This window comes from Amyelois transitella, chromosome 11, assembly GCF_032362555.1.
Source record: "Amyelois transitella isolate CPQ chromosome 11, ilAmyTran1.1, whole genome shotgun sequence".
Lineage (NCBI taxonomy): Eukaryota > Metazoa > Arthropoda > Insecta > Lepidoptera > Pyralidae > Amyelois > Amyelois transitella.
This window is the reverse complement of record NC_083514.1, coordinates 4,225,275-4,247,192: the sequence shown is the minus strand read 5'-3', so window position 1 is coordinate 4,247,192 and position 21,918 is coordinate 4,225,275. Positions and strand designations below refer to the sequence as shown.

General features: G+C 34.3%; 4 protein-coding genes across 4 annotated transcripts; 1 reads left to right on the top strand and 3 right to left on the bottom strand.

Moving 5' to 3' along the window:
* Positions 1–602: 602 nt before the first annotated feature.
* On the top strand, positions 603–4,276 carry LOC106135104 (DNA replication factor Cdt1). The gene is made up of 3 exons (XM_013335303.2): positions 603–1,285; positions 1,395–1,530; positions 1,844–4,276. The coding sequence occupies exons 1-3, from the start codon at positions 771–773 to the stop codon at positions 2,993–2,995; spliced, it is 1,803 nt and encodes a 600-aa protein (XP_013190757.2). The 5' UTR covers positions 603–770; the 3' UTR covers positions 2,996–4,276.
* LOC106135105 (glutathione S-transferase omega-1) lies at positions 3,578–9,874 on the bottom strand. The gene is made up of 5 exons (XM_013335304.2): positions 9,719–9,874; positions 5,913–6,080; positions 5,615–5,772; positions 5,003–5,245; positions 3,578–4,539 (listed from the first exon to the last, which is right to left on the bottom strand). The coding sequence occupies exons 1-5, from the start codon at positions 9,756–9,758 to the stop codon at positions 4,408–4,410; spliced, it is 741 nt and encodes a 246-aa protein (XP_013190758.2). The 5' UTR covers positions 9,759–9,874; the 3' UTR covers positions 3,578–4,407.
* Positions 9,875–12,057: 2,183 nt separating this feature from the next.
* On the bottom strand, positions 12,058–15,471 carry LOC106135166 (pyrimidodiazepine synthase). The gene is made up of 5 exons (XM_013335395.2): positions 15,197–15,471; positions 14,004–14,171; positions 13,626–13,783; positions 13,130–13,369; positions 12,058–12,586 (listed from the first exon to the last, which is right to left on the bottom strand). Exons 1-5 carry the CDS (start codon positions 15,357–15,359, stop codon positions 12,446–12,448), a joined length of 870 nt encoding a protein of 289 aa, XP_013190849.1. The 5' UTR covers positions 15,360–15,471; the 3' UTR covers positions 12,058–12,445.
* A 1,596-nt stretch (positions 15,472–17,067) lies between these two features.
* Positions 17,068–21,890, bottom strand: LOC106135178 (pyrimidodiazepine synthase). The gene is made up of 5 exons (XM_060946439.1): positions 21,723–21,890; positions 21,421–21,588; positions 18,875–19,032; positions 17,727–17,972; positions 17,068–17,310 (listed from the first exon to the last, which is right to left on the bottom strand). The coding sequence occupies exons 1-5, from the start codon at positions 21,745–21,747 to the stop codon at positions 17,140–17,142; spliced, it is 768 nt and encodes a 255-aa protein (XP_060802422.1). The 5' UTR covers positions 21,748–21,890; the 3' UTR covers positions 17,068–17,139.
* Between the last annotated feature and the right edge of the window lie 28 nt (positions 21,891–21,918).

Here is a 21,918-nt window from a genome sequence, read left to right as displayed (position 1 = left end):
TGTAAATATGTAGAGAATCGTAGGGGAACAGAAATATCTCTATTATACCTATATCATTGGCATACACTTAAACACTAAATTCAAAACTTTAGTTAGGTAAAAATTTGGGTAAAACGAATTTTCCTCGATCGTCGATTTTTTACCCACGCATATGCCTATATTTCAAACTTCAACGAAATCGTTAAAGCAGTTTTCGTGAATATTAGTACAGACTCAATTATCATTTAGCACACAAATACTCAGCCACCAGAAAATACTCAGCAATCTGAAAAATCACTTGGTACCACAAATTGCAAGACTCCGTCCATTATTTTGATATACCTCGTCTGAGGTTCTGAACTGAACTTTCACCTGAACATATAAAGGTGTTGCCAGAATAAGTTATAAAATCCATTAGTTGATTTAAAGGACATAAAAATAACTATCAAAGACTACCACAATCACGGTGGCTCTTTATACACAAAAAAATTTTTTTCCAAAATTCAAAAATGACCACACTTCGTTCGTGTTTACTATGGGAACTATATTCGTGAATAGACCTCAGACGTTTTCGCGGGTGTGGCGTCCTTGTCACTGTCAAAACGGTTTGCATTCAAATTTCAGATCATACAAATTGTATCAGACAGTCAGGTTAGGAATTAGGATCGAAAGATTTGTCGCTGATTTTGGAGGGAAAAGCGGCTGGCGTAGCTTTAGCTTATTTTCTTTGGTTAATTTGCATAGTAGGTTTGTCTAAGTTTATACCCATAGTGTTAAATTAAATTGGTAAGATGTCTCAAACAACAATTACTTCATTTTTTAATAGTAGAAAACGACCAGCCGTTGACGATATTGTTAGTTCTAAAAGTAAAGTTCCCCATTTAGATAAATCTTCACTAGCTAATCCGAAGAGCTTAAGAGGAAATAATTTAATTAGCAAATGTGAAAGCATCAAGAGCCCGAAAAAAGTTAAGATTCCCGATGTTCATCCAATATCTGAAAGTCTAAATACCTGTCCAAGTTCTAACAAGGGGTCATCTCAGCCTAGCAAAGTAGCTGCCTTTTTGAATAAATCGAGTGTATCAAACATAGCAAAAAATCCCGATGTATCTAAATCTGCTTTGAATACAGCCAGAAAAGAGTTAAGCTTGGGTGATATCAGAAAGAAATTGGCTGGAAGCTCACGGTTAGCACAGTTAAAGACTTCAGCAGCACGAATCAGCAAGGGTATTCATGATTTAAAAGAAGCAAATGAACAACGCAACCTAATTGGATTTCAATCAATTGATGTGGAGGTTCCTTCAAGGTAAGTAGATAAAATTAAATATTAAAAATGTATGTATGTATTAAACCAACAACAATTATTAAAAATTTTAAATGCTGGTCATAATTATCACCTCCAAAAATTGTTTTAGCCCCAGCAAGAGAGCATCATTAGCAAACAAGGATCTGTTGCCTCCTAAAAGTGAGGGGTCACCAATAGAAGTACCCCAGAGACCATTGATTTCACCTCGGAAAGTTGTTGTCAGTCCTGTTAAAAGCCCTAGTAAGGTATGTATGAGAATAACATTATATTTGAAGCTAATTTTTTTGTTTTTAGGCTCTTAATCTCTTCCAGCCAACCCTCTATTAATAAACATGCTAAGTGTAATTGATTAATTTTATTATTTGTACCTTTTGTTCAGTATGCATTCAAAATGCATTCAAATTACTTAAAACTTGCACTCCTACATTCTACTATAATGGACTAATTGCATATAATCTCAAGCAGGCTAATCTCCACTTAATCTTGAAGTTGTGGATTTTCAACCCATTCATATGTATTGATTAATTCCTTCATTATAAGTAAAAGTTTACATTTCAGGTACCTGCATACATCAGACATGCATCTTTGGCAGCACCTTCTACAAGCTTACCACTACCTCATCAGTACAGATTCCTTGCAGAATTGTTCCGGGGCATGGAAACAGTTGTGGCCTTGCTTTACAACAGGAATGAAAAAATAACATTTGCCAAACTTAAACCCTCTGTACAAGAAATGCTCAAGAGGAATTTTACAGAGAAACATCTAGCTCAAATCAAAAATTTGGTCCCAGATTTCTACAATTATGAAGTGCAAAAGATTAAAAACTTCAGTACATCTGCTCATAAAGATGCCTATGAATTGATTATTTCTCCTAACTTCCCAAATGATATCAAAGTAATGAATCCAAGTGTCCTTCTGGAGAGACGCAGATTTTTCTATGATACTTTGTTGCAACTGGTGAAGAAACATCATGCACAGTTCCTCTCTACACTTGACCCTCCCATGGTTATTGCAGATAATAAGCTGGTGCGTTGGCATCCTGAATTTGAACTAGAAAAGGTCCCAGAAGTTGAATGTGCTAAATTGCCAGAGTTGCCAAATGCAGAAAAATATTCATCAGCGCAAGATGTTTTAGCAAAAGCACGCGAATTGTTTAAATGCAATACTAAAATGGAACGAGCTCTTGAGAAGTTAGTGCAGGCTAAGGCTAGAGGACTGACAGCAGAGGAGCAGAAAGTCACAGGTATCTCTGAAACTAAGCCTGAAGTTAATCAACCTTCTACCAGTGGAGTGACTCTTTTGAACCCTGCTTTACGTAATCTGCCTGCATCATTACTTGAGAAGGTTAAAGCTAAACAGGCTGCAAAGGCACTTGAGGCCATGACTAGATCCTCTGAGCATGAACAGAAATATCGCATCTACAGCCGCTTACCAGACCTAGCGAGGACTCTAAGGAACATATTTGTTACTGAGAGAAAGAATGTCCTTGCTCTCAACATAATTCTCTCTAAATTAGATAGCAGCTTCAAAGCAAATGTTTCTGCTAATGATCTTCAAAAAGATATAAAAGTCTTGACAGAAGAGGTCCCTGAATGGCTTAAACTGCATGATGTAAGAAATATGACTTATCTGAAACTCGACAAAAATGCTGATTTGAATAAAATTCTTTCTAAATTAGAAGCATTAGCAGATAAATATAGAAATGACTAAATAATTATACTTAATTAGTTGTTGATTTGACATTCAATGCAAATTAAGACTGAGATCGTTATTTAAATAAGTAATGCCCAAAGGAACTACTACTACAGTTCATAGTTTTGTATTTACGTACAAAAGTATTAAGTAACTGCAAACTCATTATGTGAGTAATATATTTGTTTAAAACATAAATATGCTGCATACTTTTGCTGACATGTTAAAATTCATATTTTTGACATATTCTTATTTATCATTACAATAATACTTAAATAAATTGACATAAGTATTCAATTTTATAAGTTAATCTTAAAATTTTAGTTCTGTTTTCTGTTAAATGAGAATAACTAAAATATAATTTCTTAAATATGAAATTTCTTTAAGTATAGTTTTTAAGACCTTCACTAAATACTTGCTTTACTTTTTTTTATTATGAATTTAATTGGTATATTGACTTTTCTCATTTGTTTACTATATTAATACATCGATTTTTTTTCAATAAAGTAAACTAAACGGCTGAAGTCTTTATTTTCCCAATCTCATTTTGGCAACAAATGTAGGTACTTATATTTAAATGACGGTAATAAAATAGCTGAATGGGATACTAATGTTAGCTTTAATATTCACACATTAGAAAGTCATGACTAAATGCCATTACCATGATGTTTAAAAGTGGAAAGCTCATTTCTTCTTTTCAATTTAAGTTATATTGCCTGCATTAGGATTTGGTAACTCAAGATTAAATGTCAAAATGGGTGATTTAAAAAGTTTGTGAACCTTAACCAAGGAAAGTTTAAAAAATTTGAAAGTTCTCTTTCATCATCAAGTCTTCTAGCTTTTGATAAACTTCCAGTATAATAAAGGTGCTATGCTGTAAGGGATAAAGACATATTTGTATTTTGTTATAGTTGAATAACTAAGCATATTAAGAGGGTAAGGACTAGAGGAGAAACAAAATAAGATTATGAACTTACAAGCTCATTTCTTACAACTTTAGTCGAGAGATGATATCGTTCCTTTGTATGACATCAACTCATTTAACATCAATTACAAAATTATAAATTAGTTATTTGCTAAAGTTATACGATAATTGGGTACAGTGCAATAAAGAATATACAAGTGATTGATTCATTGGCATCCTTTTAAACATAGTCAGTGCCGAAATGAAATTAAAGATTTTTTAAAAATTGCGTTTGACCTTAATCTGCCTGTTAGTAAGCAAGATGGGGTCTAAGGTACAAGATCAAATTCACTCTTGCGTTAAAAATCCCTAAATCATATCCCGAATTCAGCGAATTTTATGCGAAAAAGCATTATGAAGGTAGTCCTCAAATTCGATCTCATTGTGGACCCGTTTGATTTACGAGTTCAGACTATGTTTAAACGGACATCAAAGAATAAAATTTCGCCTTGAAAATTAATTAAACTTAGTTAATCAATATGTCTAGGTTGGCAATAGTGGGGTTCTTGTAGGCTTCGTAGACTTTTTTATAAACATTTTCCGGGACAAGGTACTGCTGAACTGCTGGATCTTTGTACATGTTTCCGATGTACTCTGACTGGAAATATAATCATTATAAGTAGTTAATTATTATTATAGATATGTTTGTAAGGACTCTTTATAGGCCTTTTATGCCTAAAAAAAAGAGAGTGGATCTTTCCAGAAACAGCTTACATATTAAAATGATTAACTAAGTTAACTGAATATTCAACTATTAATAGAAAAAATAAAACTAAATCTTTCTCTAAATTGCGCATGTCCTTGAATGTTTTTGTATAATTTATATAGTGTTTCAAATAAATAAAACAGCATTGCATTCTTTCTTAAAATCTCTTACATAAAAATAAAATAAGTAGAGTTACCTACCAGAATAAAATTGGACATAACAAATATATTTAGTAATGCGAGTCAATTAGGAACGAAGTGTAGCTAAACATATGAATGTGACTAGTAAAATTTTTGAGAATAATATAGAAAATAGAAAAAAGTAGGTACATACCTATAACTTTCCTAAAACTTACCAAAACTTTGTGTTTCTGTCTATCAATCTTCACCCTGTCGTCCTCTATGCCTCCATATTGGGTTCTCTCGAACCAGGGCCAGATCATGTAGTCTACGAATCCTGGCTGTGTGCCTCCTAAGAACTTCTTGCTACGTTTCTTTAGTTGCTCTTCAATGAACTCCAAAGCTTTCTTGTACGCCGCTATGTGGTCTTCGGTAATTGCGTCAGGTGTTCTCACTAACATCATCAATATGGATTGTATCTGAAAAATGATATTTATGCTTAGTGTCTTACAAGAGAATGATACGAATAGGCTATGTTTCTGTAGTTACTTATTCTTTGAAAATTTAATACGGTCAGGGTAGTATATTGTTTACTAATAGTATTTATCAAACTAACATTTTAACTGGCCGTAAAAAGTTCTCTTGGGACTTCCCAAAACCCTTCCCTGAAAAATCCGGTCCATCTAATTGTCTTCTTGCGAAACTTCAACAAAATCCGTTCAGTAATATCTACTGATTCCGTTCATTGATTGATTCTAAAAGTTTTATTGTAAAACAAAGCCGACTCTGGAATACCTACCATAACTGTCATCAATATAATCATCCAAACGTTCTACTCTTATACTTACTGGTCCGGTTGATTCAATAATGATCTTGTCGTAAGCTTTCGTGACTGGATCCTTAGGTAATAGAGGTCGTTGTGGATACACATCGTCCAAGTATTCCACCGTCACCAGACTCTCGTAAATAGTCAGTCCATCAGCTATCTCTAACGCTGGAACTTTTCCTGAAACAAGTTTTTTCATTATTCAACTTACACCTTATTTTAACGTCAGTAAAAACTTTCTAACATTTTTATCTTGACCAGTTTTCAGCATTCTCAAATCAAATTTAACACTAAACAATTTTAAAATGCATATGCCTTACCGAATTGACTTTTGGTCGGGTACCACTCAGGTTTGTCCATCAAGTGTATATTGACGACCTCGTAATCAATATCTTTCGCGATGAGTGCTAGTAAGGTACGTTGTGCGTACGGGCAAAAACGCATGCTGTAAACACGCAGTTTGCCGGTAAAAGGCGGAAGAAGATCACCTGAAATAAATAAAAATCTCTCAAGTCTCGTACTGTCTCAATAATAATTGCATTGTAGATCCACTTTTTATTCATTCTACTTACATCTATGTTATCTAAGTTATATTTATTTATTTATTTACTAATTTATGTACACAGAAAACATCGAGACTGATAAACACAAGAAACAAAATTACAAAGGTTCTGCTTATTTCAAAAGAAATCTCTTCCAGCAGACCCGAGACAGGAGATGTGATGGAAAGGGTGACAGGCGTGTACTCCACTCACACAACTAATAATAGACATACATAAACAAATACATAAATAAAATATAATAAAATAAATATATAAATACAAAAAAAATAAACTTACATAAAGTAAATACAATATATACCAAATTAGCAAGGCTTGGAGAGGTAATAAATTTTAATTAATTTTTTAAATTGGGACAGTGATTTAGAGTCACGTATCTCAGGAGGCAGTGAGTTCCACAATCTAACAGCATGGACAGAGAAGGAGTTGGAGAAAGTGGCCGAACGATGCGTAGGGAATTTAAGCATGGTCCTACGATGAGACCTGCATGGAGTATCGACAGGACAAACAAAGGAGAAGCGGTTGCGCAGATATGAGGGGTATGCAGGATTATAGAGAGTATTGTAAAGAAGGCAAAGTATTCTCATATTTCTACGCAAACGAATGGGCAGCCAGTTTAGTTGCCTGCGAAACTCCGAGACGTGATCGTACTTCTTGAGGCCAAAAATGAATCGGATACACAAATTCTGTAGACGTTCCAGTTTATCAAGGAGTTCCTCGGTAGCATCCAAAAAGCACGCGTCAGCGTAGTCGAGGAGAGGAAGAATGAGGGATTGACATAAGGAAACTTTAGTTTGAAAGGGCAAAAAATTTTGGAGACACTTCAAAGTGTGGAAGGAATAGTGTACCTTGCGACTAACCTCGTGAACGTGCTTCGACCAGCTAAGTGTAGAATCCAAAATAACACCAAGGTTCTTCGCAGATTCCGCAAAAGCTATAACCGAACCATCCAGAAGTAATGGGGGTAAGTCACACAGGTCAATACGACTGCGTAGATGCTTACCACCAATGAGCATAGCCTGAGATTTCGATGGATTTATTAATAACCCAAAGGAGCTAGCCCAGCGACTCAGCTTGCATAAGTCATCATTCATGGAAGCCACAGTTGTCTCAACCTCATCAACCAAGCAATGCCGGTAAAGCTGCAAGTCGTCTGCATAGAGATGTATACTAGAAGATAGAATATTAGTAACAGTATTAATAAACACAGAGAAAAGCAAAGGAGAAAGGACACCACCCTGGGGTACACCAGCACTGAGCTCACGCCAGTCAGAGGAGATCTCTCCGAGGCGAACACACTGCGAGCGACCCCGAAGGTAGGAAGAAAACCAGGCAAGAGCAACAGGTGACACGTTAATAGACCGGAGAATTCCGAGAAGGATATCAAAATCAACAGAGTTGAAGGCACTGCTGAAATCGAGAAGTACAATCAAAGTTAGGGATTTGTTTTCCATAGCCCAGCGGATGTCATCGGTAACATTAAGCAAAGCCGTCACAGTACTATGTCCCGCACGGAAACCTGACTGAAAAGGACTAATTATGTTGTTATGATTTAAAAAATAAGAGAACTGCCTTTGAACAATCAGCTCAGAAACTTTAGATAAAAAGGGTAAGATAGATATAGGTCTAAGCTGTGAAAGTGATGAAGGATTAGAGACTTTAGGTAAGGGAATGACATGAGCTAGTTTCCAAGACGCAGGGAAATATCCGGAAGTTAGGGAGAAATTAATTATATGAGTAACAACAGAAAGAATAGCAGGGAGAAGGAGCGTTATCATTTTTGCAGAGATCTGATCATCCCCAGCCGCGTTAGAAGTGACATGAAAAATAAATCTTTCAACTTCATCCTCAGTAACACATGAAAACTCAAAGGCAGGGTAAGGCGGAACAGGAAGTTTGGATAGTTGATTCAAAGTGTCAGATTTAGAGGCAGAAGACAGAGAAACAGGCGGAAGAGAAAAATGTCTGTTAATGTCGTTTGGGTCTAAGTTACTGTGATCGAGAACCGAAGATTTGCCAATACCGACAGATCTAAGAAACCTCCACACATCAGCAGGGCTACGACCAACGAGAGAATCATGAAAATAATTTCTTTTAGCATCCCTACACATACGACTGCAGCGATTGCGAAGGACCTTGAAAAGCGAGAGATTGTGTTCCGTCGGGTGACGCTTATACCTGCGCTTGGCTTTATCTCTTCGTGCCATAGTTTCTTTGATTTCGCTAGAAAGCCACGGTGCAGGGTTTCGTTTAGCCTTAATACGTCTGAGGGGAGCATGTAGATTGTAAATCTTAACCACAGCATTGTTAAAACATTCCACCTTCGCATCAACATTATCACTGTTATAAATAGGAGACCAGTCAATATTCATAGCCTCTTGATGAAATTTCTCCAAGTTTATACCCTTAAAATTACGACGGAAAATATAATGAGGAATCCTCTTAGGGGGAGAAATACAATAAGATAAATAAAGGAGGTCATGATAAGAAAAAGGGGCAGTAAGTTGACCATGACACGCCACCAAATCACAGGAAGATACAATTATAAGGTCAAGGAGAGAGGGTTTACGATTAGGCACGTGGTGGGTAGTCGAAAGAGGTAAAATGTGAAGATTGAAAGATGTTAAAAGGTCTTGAAGTCGATGAGTCCGTAAGTCATTTTTGACGAGGCATGTATTTAGGTCACCCATCAGAATTACATGCTCATAATTAGGGCAAAATTCGTTGAGGAGATTGTCTAGGGAATCAAAATAATCAATGCGAAGGCTTGGACTGTAGTAAACCGCTATAAGTATTTTTGTATGGTGTAGATTTATTTCAATAAAAAGGTGTTCAGATTCAGAGTGAGCAGGAGAGGCGCTAAGCAGTTGATAAGGAATATTATCACGTAGATAGATCGCAACACCGCCACATTGCCTACCCACTCTATCATTGCGCAACAAAATAAAACCTGGTATGACGAAGTGAGAAGAAGGGAGAGAAGGCTTAAGGAAGGATTCGGAAATCAACAAAGCGTCAAGATTATAGTTAAAAATAGATACATCAATCAATGTTAGAAATACATTTATATTTCACCAGAAAGGTGAATCATCACTTTTATAATCGTGGTGATTTATGCGTATTCAGTTTTCGGTAATTTGTGCAAACATACATATAACAACGTCGATATCCCTAGCGGGGTAGACAGAGCATACAGTCTTGAAAATACTGATAGGCCACGTTCAGCTGTTTAGCTTAATGATAGAGTTGAGATCTAAATAGTTACAGGTAGTTAGCGCATCGCCTAAAAAAATCATTCTCAAGTTTATATGGTAGTTTGTAATTTTAAATAATATAGTAAGTATACCAATAACTTTTTTGTTAAAACATACGTATAATCACATCTTTATCCCTCACAGGATATTTTTATATTGACAGAGCCAAACAGTCTCGAAAAAACTAAAGAGTCTATGATGTATTTGTTATAAGAATCTACAATCAATAAAAACTAATTTACAAAGTCGAAATACCTATAAAGCCTAGTTGCTAAGTGGTTAAATAGATAAAAAAGATTAGTTATTAGGTACCTTTACGCAAATGTTTTGTGTTGAAATTTTTCTTGGTCATGATTGAAACTAGCAACTTGTTGATGCTAAAGCAAACAGTTAAATAAACAGGGAATGCTGAACGATGACATTATAAATGGTATAATCGCTATTATTTTTATGGTGATAAAAAAATGTCAGCTCATGATTAAATCTGATAAAAAAACGTTTAATGTATCTTCATATCGTAACATGATTACCTACGAGGGATTTTGTTATTGTAATATAAAAACATTGTGAAAGATGTTAGGAAAAATACAAATACTACTGGGATATATACCTAAGTATGTACCTAACCGATATTTATTATAACCGAATTTGAGCATGAAAAGGAATACCATAGCTATTGGAATCGCTTATATCAGTCAAATTACTGATAAAATTTACTAATGTTAAAAATCGAATAAGCGCAAATCCATAAAAATCTAAGTCAAATCAAATAAAAAGGTTTTCAAACGGATTGGTTATGGCAAAGTGATTGCTGAACAACAACGAAAATTGCCTGAGATATAACGAAGTTGCACATCATTTGAGCGAGTCCAAAACGCTTTTTACGCTACATACTTAAGTAGGAATGACGTGAAACCTGAGTTTATTTTCTCTTCGCGTCAAAATTAAAACCTTATTTGTTTGGCAGCTGCCTTAATTATTGCGTTAATCTATATGATTTATAAATAAGATTTGTCCCATAATTTTAAATTAGGTAAGTATTTTAAATACATATTTTATTCATATTATGACGTTGAATATTTAAAATGGCGTCAAAATTAAGTAAAAAGTTGTTGTTTGAACTGTTTTAAAACCTTGTCATCATCCTTATGATATCTTATGCATTTCATGCTTCTTACATAAAATATTTTATCGCATTTAATAAAACCTAACGCACGTAAAATAAATTGAAACAGTCTCTACCTTTTTAAGTAGGTAAATATACCTTTGCATTGATGGAAAATTGTAGTGAAGTTTTTATGTGTATCAGGTTCAGGTGCCTACCTACTGATATCGTCCAATAATAGTTCCCGTGTGGTTCCCGGCACCAATAAAAAAAAGAATGGACCATTCCATGTCGTTCCCATGGATGACGTAAAAGGTGACTAAGTGATAGGCTTATAAACTTGGTATTCTTCTTTAGGCTTAGGATGGGCTAGCAACCTGTCACTATTTGAATCTCAATTCTATTATTAAGCCAAACAGCTGAACGCGGCCTATCAGTCTTTTCAAGACTGTTGGCTCTGTCCACCCTGCAAGGCATAAAGACGTGGTTGTATATGTATGTATGTTATTGTTATCATTACCAAAATAGAATAAGATAAGGGCCTATTAAGAAAAAATGTTGCATGCTACGACATAGATAGGTATCTATGTCGTAGCATGCAACATTTTTTCGGCGTAATTGTACAAACGAATTTTCGTAAGAAGTAGGTATAACCTACTTAGATACACACTAAAAATGTTTGCCCTTTTTGCGAACTTTATGCATTCTATGCTTCTATATTTTGTATATTGCTTATTAAAAACTAGCTCACAATGAAATAAGACAATTTGAACCATGTTATATATAAATATAAAATTATTCTACTTACACTTATGCATCTTTACCAATATAGTGATGGTAAGAGTATTGTGTAATTGAATGGTATTTGTATCAGGTAATCGAATACCTACAACATTTACATCATAACGGAAAGAATTACTCGTACTAATGATATCTAATTGTTACAGTCGAGTGATTCATTACCAAGTTGCAAGTTGGATTAGTGCCTACAAGATATTATAATGCCTTTTATAACTAGAACATAGCCCTTCGAAATCGTTTTAAAATTAAGAAATTCTTATCAACTTTTATAAGAATTTTATTCTTTCTGTCATAAGCATAGCTCCCTGCTGTACCATGGTTCAAACTGGGTTAGTTTCATTTGCAATGTTAGATACGAAGTCGGAACGGGAGTCTCTTCTTGGAAACCTGATTGTTTATTTACCTCTTTTAGGTATTTCACTTGTAACATACTGATGTTTTTTATACGTGGTAAAGGGAATTCTTTTTATCATTTTCAACGACTACAGTTAAAAGTTGGGACTAATCCTTCTTTGTAATATTATTCTCAAGCTTTTGCCACCTCAATCATTTATAACCCTGGCGGAATGGAAATGGTTTATGTGTTTCGGGTGATGTTTGTGCAAATCAATGTAACCACTTATATCCAAAACTACAAGTCCGATTTTAATGCGGTTTTCAGTATAATGAGTTTGAGATTGATTGGCGCATAATTCTAAAAGTAAAGAGGTGGTGTCGTCAGGGCTTTTCAATAAAACGTTAGAAAGGTAGTACAACTTCATTAAATTTATTTATTTTAAGTAGGTACATTACATGATTTTATTTTCATTATAGGTATTTGATATAAATTTAAACGTGTAAAACATTTACAAACGATTAAAAAAATAATTTATTAAATATTTAGATATAATGTCCACTTAAAAAGCACTATCGATTTAACTTAAAACATGTCATCAATGATACCATAAGCAAAAATCTGAAAATAACGTGAAGTGGACAACAGTTGAGTAAAATCGACTTATCCCAAGATTTTTAAGTTATTCCTAGAATTATATATATTTTGGTAAGTATATACTTATTTATTTTTTTAAATAAAGAAGATACAAAATTTAGCAATTCATTACATAGGTACTTATTTACAAATGTATTTTTTCTTATTCCTCAGTCATCAGCTCATAGTTTATATTTGACAAATCGCCACTTTTGTAAGATATGAAAAATTGGTTCATGATCTCTTTAGGTACAACGTATTGACTGACTGCTGGATCTTGGAACATGTTATCAATGTACTCCGACTGTAAATAAATAATTCAAATTATGTAAAAATTCCATGTCGGTCCAATTCTTTTTTCTATTAGTATTTATCTTTTTCATGGATGTCGTAAAAGGCGACTAAGGGATAGGCTTATATACTTGGGATTCCTCTTTTAGGCCAGCAACCTGACACTATTTGAATCTCAATTCTCTCATTAAGCCAAACAGCTGAATATGGCCTTTCAGTCTTTTGATGACTGTTGGCTCTGTCTACCCCGCTAAGGATAGTTGATAGGTTCATATAAAACAATTAACTAGCATATACACAAGCGAAAGATTTAAAAAGCATGTGACTCTTTATGGGGTCTGGGGATGCAGTAAGAAAGAAAGAAAATTAACGAGACTTCGTCTTTCGTGCTTGGAGCTGCTTAAGTTTGTTTGTTTGTAAAATATGTACAATGGCGGACTTATCCTAATTGGGATTGCTTCCAGTCAACCAAATTAAAAAAGTAACCGTAATTAAGTATATTAAAGAAAGTATAATTATGTTGTCTTGTACTCCAACTAGAAATACTCGTACTTACCAAAACTTTGAATTTTTGTGTGTCAATTTTGAGTCTATCGTCCACGTCTATCAGTTGGATCCTCTCGAACCAAGGCCAGATCATGTAGTCTGCGTACCCTGGTTGCGAACCACCTAAGAACTTGCCACCACGCTCCTTTAATTGATCTTCTATGAACTTTAACGCTTTGTGGTATGCCTCAACATGTTCGTTGGTTACTGTTTCGGGTGTTCTTATTAGCCTGTAGAATAAATTATGGATCTGAAAAAAAAAACAATAATTTGTATACCTAAAATGTACTTAGATTTTGCTTATTTCGGCTTTTAAGTCGTTGATTACGTTCAATCGACGACCGGCCCATTACCACGACATCGAAGAAACTTACAGATATACGCTAAGACCAAACCACTTTTAGTTAAATTAAAAAAAGTCTTGGATGAAATATTAGTTATGCTGGTAAATAAATACCTTAGTTTGTATAAATACTTATTATATTCTACGAGTATCTAACACTTACTGGGCCAGTTGCTTCAATAATGATCTTGTCGTAAGCTTTCGTGATTGGATCCTTGGGTAACAAAGGTCGCTGCGGATACACATCGTCCAAGTATTCCACCGTCACCAGACTCTCGTAAATAGTTACTCCATCTCGTATCTCTAGTGCTGGGACTTTTCCTATAATAATATGACGATTAGGACAGGAATAAAGTATATTTATTATATGAAAGAATTCTGTGGTGGTTGATATTTATCTAATCTAATAATAAATAGGTAGGGAGACACCACATATTTGATGGATATGATTGGAAAGGGATAATACTGCTTATTATTTTCCAATCAGATCCATTTCATAATACAGGCTGAGAATAAAAAAGAATACTGCCAAAGGCCTTACCGAAGGCGCTTCTGGCTAGGAACCACTCAGGTTTATCCACCAGGTTGACATTGACGACCTCGTAATCAATACCCTTCGCAATAAGGGCCAGCATGGTGCGCTGTGCGTACGGGCAGTAACGCATGTTGTACACACGCAACTTGCCGGTAAAAGGCGGCATAGGATCCCCTGCAATTCAAGAATATATATAGAAAGTAAAATTATATTATTCGTGCATAAAATCAAATAGAAATAAACAATTTATCTACATACATAAGGTATTTGTAAATAATATTACTTATAAACAATTCTGTGAAAATTTCAACTGCCTAGCAGCTATTACGGTTCATGAGATACAGCATAGTGACAAGACAGCGAAGTCTTACCTACTAGGATCCCGTTTTATCCTTTGAGTACCTACGGTAACCTAAAACCATCATTGATTATATTTTTTGGAGAAGAGATACCTACTTCACAAGGTAGATAGCTTCCGCTAAATTGAACATGCATTACCTATTTATTTTTGGATCTACGAGTTGCTTGATCTCATCTCTTGATCTTAAACTAGTTTTTAGAGAAAACCTGTCTTGGCCGATCCCCAGTTCACTAAGTGTCTAAGTAAGTAGAGATTATTTTATGTTATGAGTTTATATGGTAGGTAGGTAGGTACTATGATAATACAACTATGAAACCAAAATATTGTAACAAGTGTTTGTTTGTTCATCGAAAGGTAGGTATCTTGTTATGAAAATGGTACCATGTAAACAGCAGGTAGGTATCAGTATGATAATAATAAGTTTAATGCCAATAATCATTACTGCAAATAAATTTATGAGCAATTAATTGGTTCGTCGTTAAAATGATACATAATATTTATGACATAGTTCCCAAGTTCATATTAATATGTACCTACCTAACTTAATCAGTTTGAAACGAGCCTGGAATCTATGTGATTAATGCTTATAGCTATGCATGAACTGTAAACAAACCTTACGAAATTTTTGTTTGCTATCCTTCCTTTTTTTAAATTCTAACCTAAAAAATCAAGGTTAGAATTTAAAAAAAATCTTATAAACATTTTCGAAATTATAAAAACTTTTGCTATAATACCTCAATCTGTTTGCTGGAATAGGGTAAACCTAAACCTTTATCCCTAAAAATAAATTTTAAATAATAAATAATAAAAAAATGTTTATTGTTGTACAAAAACTAACCTTTTCGCAAATGCTTAGTGTTGAAATTAACTTTTCCTTTTACCGCTTTAGAGGCCATGTTTCTCATGGGCAGCGCGTACTCCAGCAGATGGACAACTGGAGCCAATACTCTGAACGATGACATGAGTGCGTGAACGGCGAAAGTAAACGTTGATACTATCATAGCGTACTGACTGATAAAAATATACGGGCTTACGAATTAACTGTGATAATGTCCGATATAAGTACATTACTTATTTACGTTCAAGAAATCACGACTCGCGATCATAAACAATGTGACTCTCATGAACCGAACTCGGCTCAAACTACTTAACTATGTCAATGGCAACAAGCGTTTAATCTATTCTTAACTATACTACTTATAATACATTTGAACATTTGACTTTTACAAAACGCTTGCTGGCTGTAGGTACCTAGCGGTCTATAAAACGAAAAATAATTAAGTACCTACCTACCTACATGTTTGGTACCTAACTACTCTAGTCACTTTAACGAAAACCCAAGGCCAATATATTTTTACTTTTTAGGGTACCGTATCTTAAAGGTTAAAACTGGACCCTATTATTCCGCCTACGTTATCTCCTAAACTGTGTTAGCTAGAAAGCTAAAATTTTCACAAATTAGATATGTTTCCGTTGCTGCTATAACATCAAGTAAATACTAAAAATTAAAATATTAAAGGGATCCCCTTAATATTACATTAGCATATAATAAACGTAATTTTAAACAATTTTATGGTCATTTTAACAAACAGATTAAAACGTGAATAGAAAAAGTAAATATTTAAGTAACAAACGTGATGATCGTACGGAACCCTTCGAGCGCGAGTCGGACTCACAATTGCACGGTTTGTACATTTGTTTGGTTTACTTATTGTTATGACTACAGAATTATTTTATCTGTATTGTGTCTAAAGTAGCATGTACCACTTGAAAATCTGAAAGTAACCATGTGTTTCAAATAGTACTTAATATTAAAAAATGATTCTTTAAAAAATTTTATACTGGGTGGTACCTTCTTATCTATCACTTGCTCAATGTGGTGAAATCATTGCGCAATACTCCATTCCGTGACTCAACAAAAGCGCGTTCCTAAAATTAAAATCGATTACCTTATTGCATATATAGATCACGTCTTTATCCCTTACAGTCTAGACAGAATCAATAATTTTCAATACGGATGAGATTCAGATAATGACAGGTTGCTAGCCCATCGCCTAATGAATATAACTAGGTGTAACCCGAATAAGTATATGATGGCAAAAAGCAAATTTTTCATTTAAAAATCTTAAAACCATGAGCAGACCTTTAGTTCAACTTACGTGCAGGTCACTATGTAAACTACTTAATAGGTAATGTAGTTTATAGAAATAAAAAAATATAGTCTTATATACCTATTACCACGATTTCCTTATAGACCAACTGATATGCACAAGTAGTTGTGCGATTAGGATTTTTTATACATTATTCCCGTGGACACAACCACATAATTACATATTTCGATTTATATGTGGTAGATATCATACGGGTGTTTGAATGATACATGTTAGAGCATACTTTACATCTCAGACTAATTTTCAATAGTGAGACTCGATACAGTTAACAATTAAGCATACTGTATATGTATTTATTTCCCAACAAAAAAAAAATAGTTTAATAAACTAAATGGTCAAAACTAAAAGCTATTTATTTTATCGTTTGCCGCCCAAGATACTATAATGTTTAACTGTACACAGGTGAATAGTCAAGTTCACATGTCACAATACATACAAACAATATAAGGTTCGACTCTTAAGAGAATGCCGTCCACCTACTGTACTGTACATTATTTAAGGTGCAATAACATTGAAATAAATTAATAAAAAGCAAACAAATTATTGTACTTTTATTTATTAACGTTTTTAATAATATCTTCGATCAAATTGAGAAAAAAAAAAACACAGTTCACTCCTTCTTCTTTCTGGGGCGCATGCAGCAGACGGTGTCGCTGGAATCGAGCATGTTGTAATCGGGGTCCCCTTTGGCGCGGGACTCCGTAAACTTCGCGTGGGTCTCGGGCGCCAGGCGGTAGGCTTGCACGGCCGGGGCGCTCTTCATCGCGTTCATGTAGGTAACCTGTAAATTATATTACCAAGTTAGAGAACGTACATTGAAAATGTAAATTTAACGTACTGTATATGAACATAAATTCATTTTACATACATACAAATAATTAATCACGTTTATTTTTAACTACATAGATTTTCGAGATGAGGCTATGTCTACACCATCACACAGTTTTGTTTGTGCAAATTGTGACAGGTTGCTAGCCCATCGGCTAAAAAAGATTCCCAAGTTGAATTAAGTTTGTTACCTCTACACCTTATGAAGGATTATAGAATATGTAATATCTTTTATGTAAAGTAAAATCCAGTCTTTCTCCAGAAAGGTGAGTACGATACCAGGACTAACGATGCAGCAGTCTCAGTTATACTTTAACTCGGTTGCGTATTCGTTCAAATCATGTAGCGGCTTTACTTTGTATAACTTACCAGAGCTGGATATTTCGCGTTGTCAATGGCAAATTCAGATTTTCCAAGAATAGGCAGTGCCTCGAACCGCTCCAAGAAAGGCCACAGAGTGTAGTCGACCAGCCCTGGCTCGTTCCCGTGCAGGAACTTGGTTCCGCGGAGTTCAATCTCTTTCTGCAGCAGCTCCAGGCCTTTGTGGTAGTTCTCGACCATGTTAGGCTGAAGGGCTTGAGCATTGAACGCTGCTGTATAATAAGCTGATTGAGCCTGTGGAAATAGAAATTACCAAATTTATATTAAAGAAAATTAATTGATGGATGGTTGTACAAAATAAAAACAAGGAAACTTTATAGAGCTAACTTAATTAGTGTGATTTATCCTTATAATGTAATATATAACTGCCCACACTAAATAAGTTAACGTAGTTGCATGTCTACCATAAATACTTTAACAAGGAAAAATCAATTTATACGGGACAAATTACACAGATTGAGTTAGCCTCGAAATAATGTGTTACGAGATACTAACTCAACGATACTATACTATATTTTATAATAAATACTTAGATAGATAAACATCCAAGACCCAGACCTCGGGACAAATTACACAGATTGAGTTAGCCTCGAAATAAGTTCGAAACTTTTGTTACGAGATACTTACTCAACGATACTATACTATATTTTATAATAAATACTTAGATAGATAAACATCCAAGACCCAGACCAATCAGAGAAAGTTCGTTTCTCATCGTGCCCTGTCCGGGATTCGAACCCGGAACCTCCGGTGTCACAGACAAGCGTATTACCGCTGCGCCACAGAGGCCGTCTAAATGTCAGTGTTTTCATTATACACTAAAATACTAATAGTAGGTAGAAGGTACCGCTTCATAACAAAGATATGAAACAACAACTTATTTTAAATATTTTTGTACATATTTACACATAAATACCATATTTTATTTCATTTGCCTAAATAAATTGTAAAGGCTTGAAAGAGTTTTTTTTTTTAAATAAGAAAGCTACGTATTCTTAAGGATAAATAAGAGACAAATTTATAGTACTGACCTCAGGATGTGGAAATCCTAGTCAGGGCAAATAAAATGACAAATGTCTTATGGGGTTGAACACTATAGCTGTCCCCAAAGTATGACTGATATTATACCTACTCACAGAAGCAAAGTTTTCCACAAGCATTTTGTCTTGAGCCCTGCGGAGGGGGTCAGGTGACTGAAGTGAAACATCCGTATACTTCTCATCTAAATACACGTTTATAATGTTGCTATCAAATATGGCTTTTCCTTCTTCATATTCTAATGCTGGTACAGTACCTGTAGATTAAGAAAAACTTTATTATTATTAAATACCTACATTAAGCAGTAAGTAAGGGATAAAGATATCCCTTACGGGGTAGACACAGCCAACAGTCTCGAAAAGACTAAAAGGCCTCATTCAGCTGTATGGTTTCATGATTTCCCACGGGAACGGAAGTTAACGGGTTTTTAGTTTTACTCGGGCGGAGCTGCGGTCACTCTACTAGCATAAAGGCCTCATTCAGCTGTATGGTTTCATGATTTCCCACGGGAACGGAAGTTAACGGGTTTTTAGTTTTACTCGGGCGGAGCTGCGGTCACTCTACTAGCATAAAGTGAATTGAGGAATTAAATTAAAGCAACTGACACAATCATAAACCGAAAACACTGAATGATTTCAGCTGATATTTGACATACTAGCAGTATCCATAGTAGCAAAACAAAAGGCAAATTTTTTTTATGGAAGTTAGGTACCAACTAATTAATAAAGTTAATTAAATTTTCAATTATTATGTTTAGCTTTCTATTGTCTTTTTTTTAGGTTTTAATATGAAAAATCATTTTTTTTGTGTTTTTACAGTTTGCAGCTTGGAGTTAATTGATTATTATTTTTATCATAATTAGCTCCTTTTTCAATTATACCAACTGATGAATAAATTTTCACAGTATGTGGTGGTTTTCAATGCAAGATTAGGCAATCTCAAACCGAAGTCAGATAATGCATTCCACTGTACATTCACATCTTATCAAAACTATGTATTCTAAACACTTCATCAAATTGTACTAGTTAATTGAACAGCCATATTAAAATGTATGATAAGAAATGTGTTCTTGTAACTAACTGTTGCCATGTGATACCCGGAACTTTAGGATAGGACACATCACCATCAAACTTGGGACTCTTATTGTTGGCGAGGGGCTAGCATACATTGTAACAATATACATTGTGATAAAATTTATTAGTATGCTATCATTCCCTATATTTGTAAATACCTAATTGTATGAATTTACCTTTTTTATATTTACAACATACTTTATTATTATTATATTTTAATGTTAACATTTCATATTAAAATGCAACATCCTTTCAGGATTCATTTGTGAGTGCAATACAGTGGTATTGAGTATTTTGAACATCAAATGAAGCAAAAAAGATTATGACTTACATATAATCACATCCTAAATCCTTGCAGGGTACACAAAGCCCTGTTGGCTAAATAGTCTTGGCTATGTTTAGCTATGTGACTTAAAATAAAATGAAGATTCTAATATTGACAGGTTGCTGCCCATCACCTAAAAGAATTCCCAGGTTTATTTGCTTTCCCTTGATTGAATTTTACAATTTGCACTTGGCACACAGTATGCTCTCTTTCTTTATTTGCTTACCTTCCCACACAAATTGTAAGAGTTAACCAAAAGAATCTCTTTCTATCATTATAACATCCAGCCAAATATTGCCAGTCTTGTGACTATTGCTGCAATGACATACACAACACCTAAAAATAATGTAGAATATCTAACCACTTCTCAGTTCTGAACCTTCATTCACACATATGACTACAAAATGGACAAGGATTAGAAGTTTGATTTACTGTTGAAGTTGGATGATAGTTGTATTCTGTATTTTGAATTTGTGCCATTTCTAAAGATGCTGCATTAAGAGTGAGTATGGGGTTCTCAAGTAGTCCTTGTTGCATAGTTGAAGACAATAGCCCAGCGATAAAGGTGTCTTGTATGAATATAAGCTAATAAGCTTTGATAATAGTTTCAACATTGAAATGTATTGATCAACTGTCTCCAACTCTTGTTTTCTTTGGGCCAGTTGATACCTTGAGTGAACATGATTAACAGGTTTGATGAAAAGCGCATCTAGTCTTTCTAAACCTAGGTGATAATCCATTGTATCTTTGACAAGAGTGTACAGGAGTGGAGATAAAAAGTTTACGAATAATTGATATTTGCAGTCGTTATTTACAGAATTCTGAATAATTTTTTTAAGGTTTGTTTCGAATAAATCCATTCACATGATTTGTCCGAGGTTATTGTTGGATCTGCTTGAAATCATTCAGGTTTCAGATACTTATGCATGATTATTTTTTTATATTATATATTTCTCAGTAAATATGGCTTTATTCAATAAAATTAAACAGTATGACTTGAGTATGTGACACAAATATAATATTCCACAAATTTGTACTACATTATACAGGAAATGGTCATACTTAATTCAATTAACTGGATTAACAAGATTATTATATTACATTAAAATTAACTTCGATAGGTTAAGATTAAAGACGAAAGGGTGTCAAAGATAGTGTAGAGGTTGTATATCACCACAAATATGTTTATCACTTACATGTTAATTATATGAGACTAATCTGACAATAAACTTCTATAAAATATTACCTTTAGGGCTGTATTTGAAGATCCATTCTGGTTTATGATCCAAGTTGATGAATACTACCTCGTATTGTAGTTTTTTAGCATTCAGGACAAGCACAGATCTTTCAGCATAGGGACAAAACCGCATAGCAAATAGTCGCAGTTTACCGGGATACGGTGGTAAGGCATCGCCTAAAAAGTATATTAAAATTTAATGAACAAATGGTGCATTACATCTAGTAACCTTTATGTACTTTATGAACTGGATTCATATTGAGGCATTATCGAAATAATTTTATGCAAACATTCAACTTGTTGGAACTTACCGGTTTGTAAATGCTTTTCAGACATTCTAAAGAAATGTTTTTCAATTATTGAAAGCTAAAAAAATTAAATGCTTGATCAGCAATGTTCTTTTTCAATTCAAAAAATTTAAATCTGAAAGTTGTCTGAAAGGCGAAAGCAAAATGTAGTAGCTTCTCGTAATTGTAATGTAAAGTCAAAGAGAATATTACCGATAAC

Bases quoted from the DNA above. Each gene is read 5' to 3' on its own strand.
- LOC106135104 (XM_013335303.2), top strand. From the start codon at position 771: ATGTCTCAAACAACAATTACTTCATTTTTTAATAGTAGAAAACGACCA. The intron at 1,286-1,394 runs GTAAGTAGATAA...AAATTGTTTTAG, and splicing joins GATGTGGAGGTTCCTTCAAG to CCCCAGCAAGAGAGCATCAT. The intron at 1,531-1,843 runs GTATGTATGAGA...TTTACATTTCAG, and splicing joins CTGTTAAAAGCCCTAGTAAG to GTACCTGCATACATCAGACA.
- LOC106135105 (XM_013335304.2), bottom strand. From the start codon at position 9,758: ATGACCAAGAAAAATTTCAACACAAAACATTTGCGTAAAG. The intron at 5,773-5,912 runs GTAAGGCATATG...AACTTGTTTCAG, and splicing joins CCCGACCAAAAGTCAATTCG to GAAAAGTTCCAGCGTTAGAG. The intron at 4,540-5,002 runs GTAAGTTTTAGG...TTATATTTCCAG, and splicing joins GACAGAAACACAAAGTTTTG to TCAGAGTACATCGGAAACAT.
- LOC106135166 (XM_013335395.2), bottom strand. From the start codon at position 15,359: ATGATAGTATCAACGTTTACTTTCGCCGTTCACGCACTCATGTCATCG. The intron at 14,172-15,196 runs GTTAGTTTTTGT...CTTGAATTGCAG, and splicing joins CACTAAGCATTTGCGAAAAG to GGGATCCTATGCCGCCTTTT. The intron at 13,784-14,003 runs GTAAGGCCTTTG...ATATTATTATAG, and splicing joins CCTAGCCAGAAGCGCCTTCG to GAAAAGTCCCAGCACTAGAG.
- LOC106135178 (XM_060946439.1), bottom strand. From the start codon at position 21,747: ATGTCTGAAAAGCATTTACAAACCG. The intron at 17,973-18,874 runs GTGAGTAGGTAT...CTATTTCCACAG, and splicing joins TTGTGGAAAACTTTGCTTCT to GCTCAATCAGCTTATTATAC. The intron at 17,311-17,726 runs GTAAGTTATACA...TATAATTTACAG, and splicing joins ACGCGAAATATCCAGCTCTG to GTTACCTACATGAACGCGAT.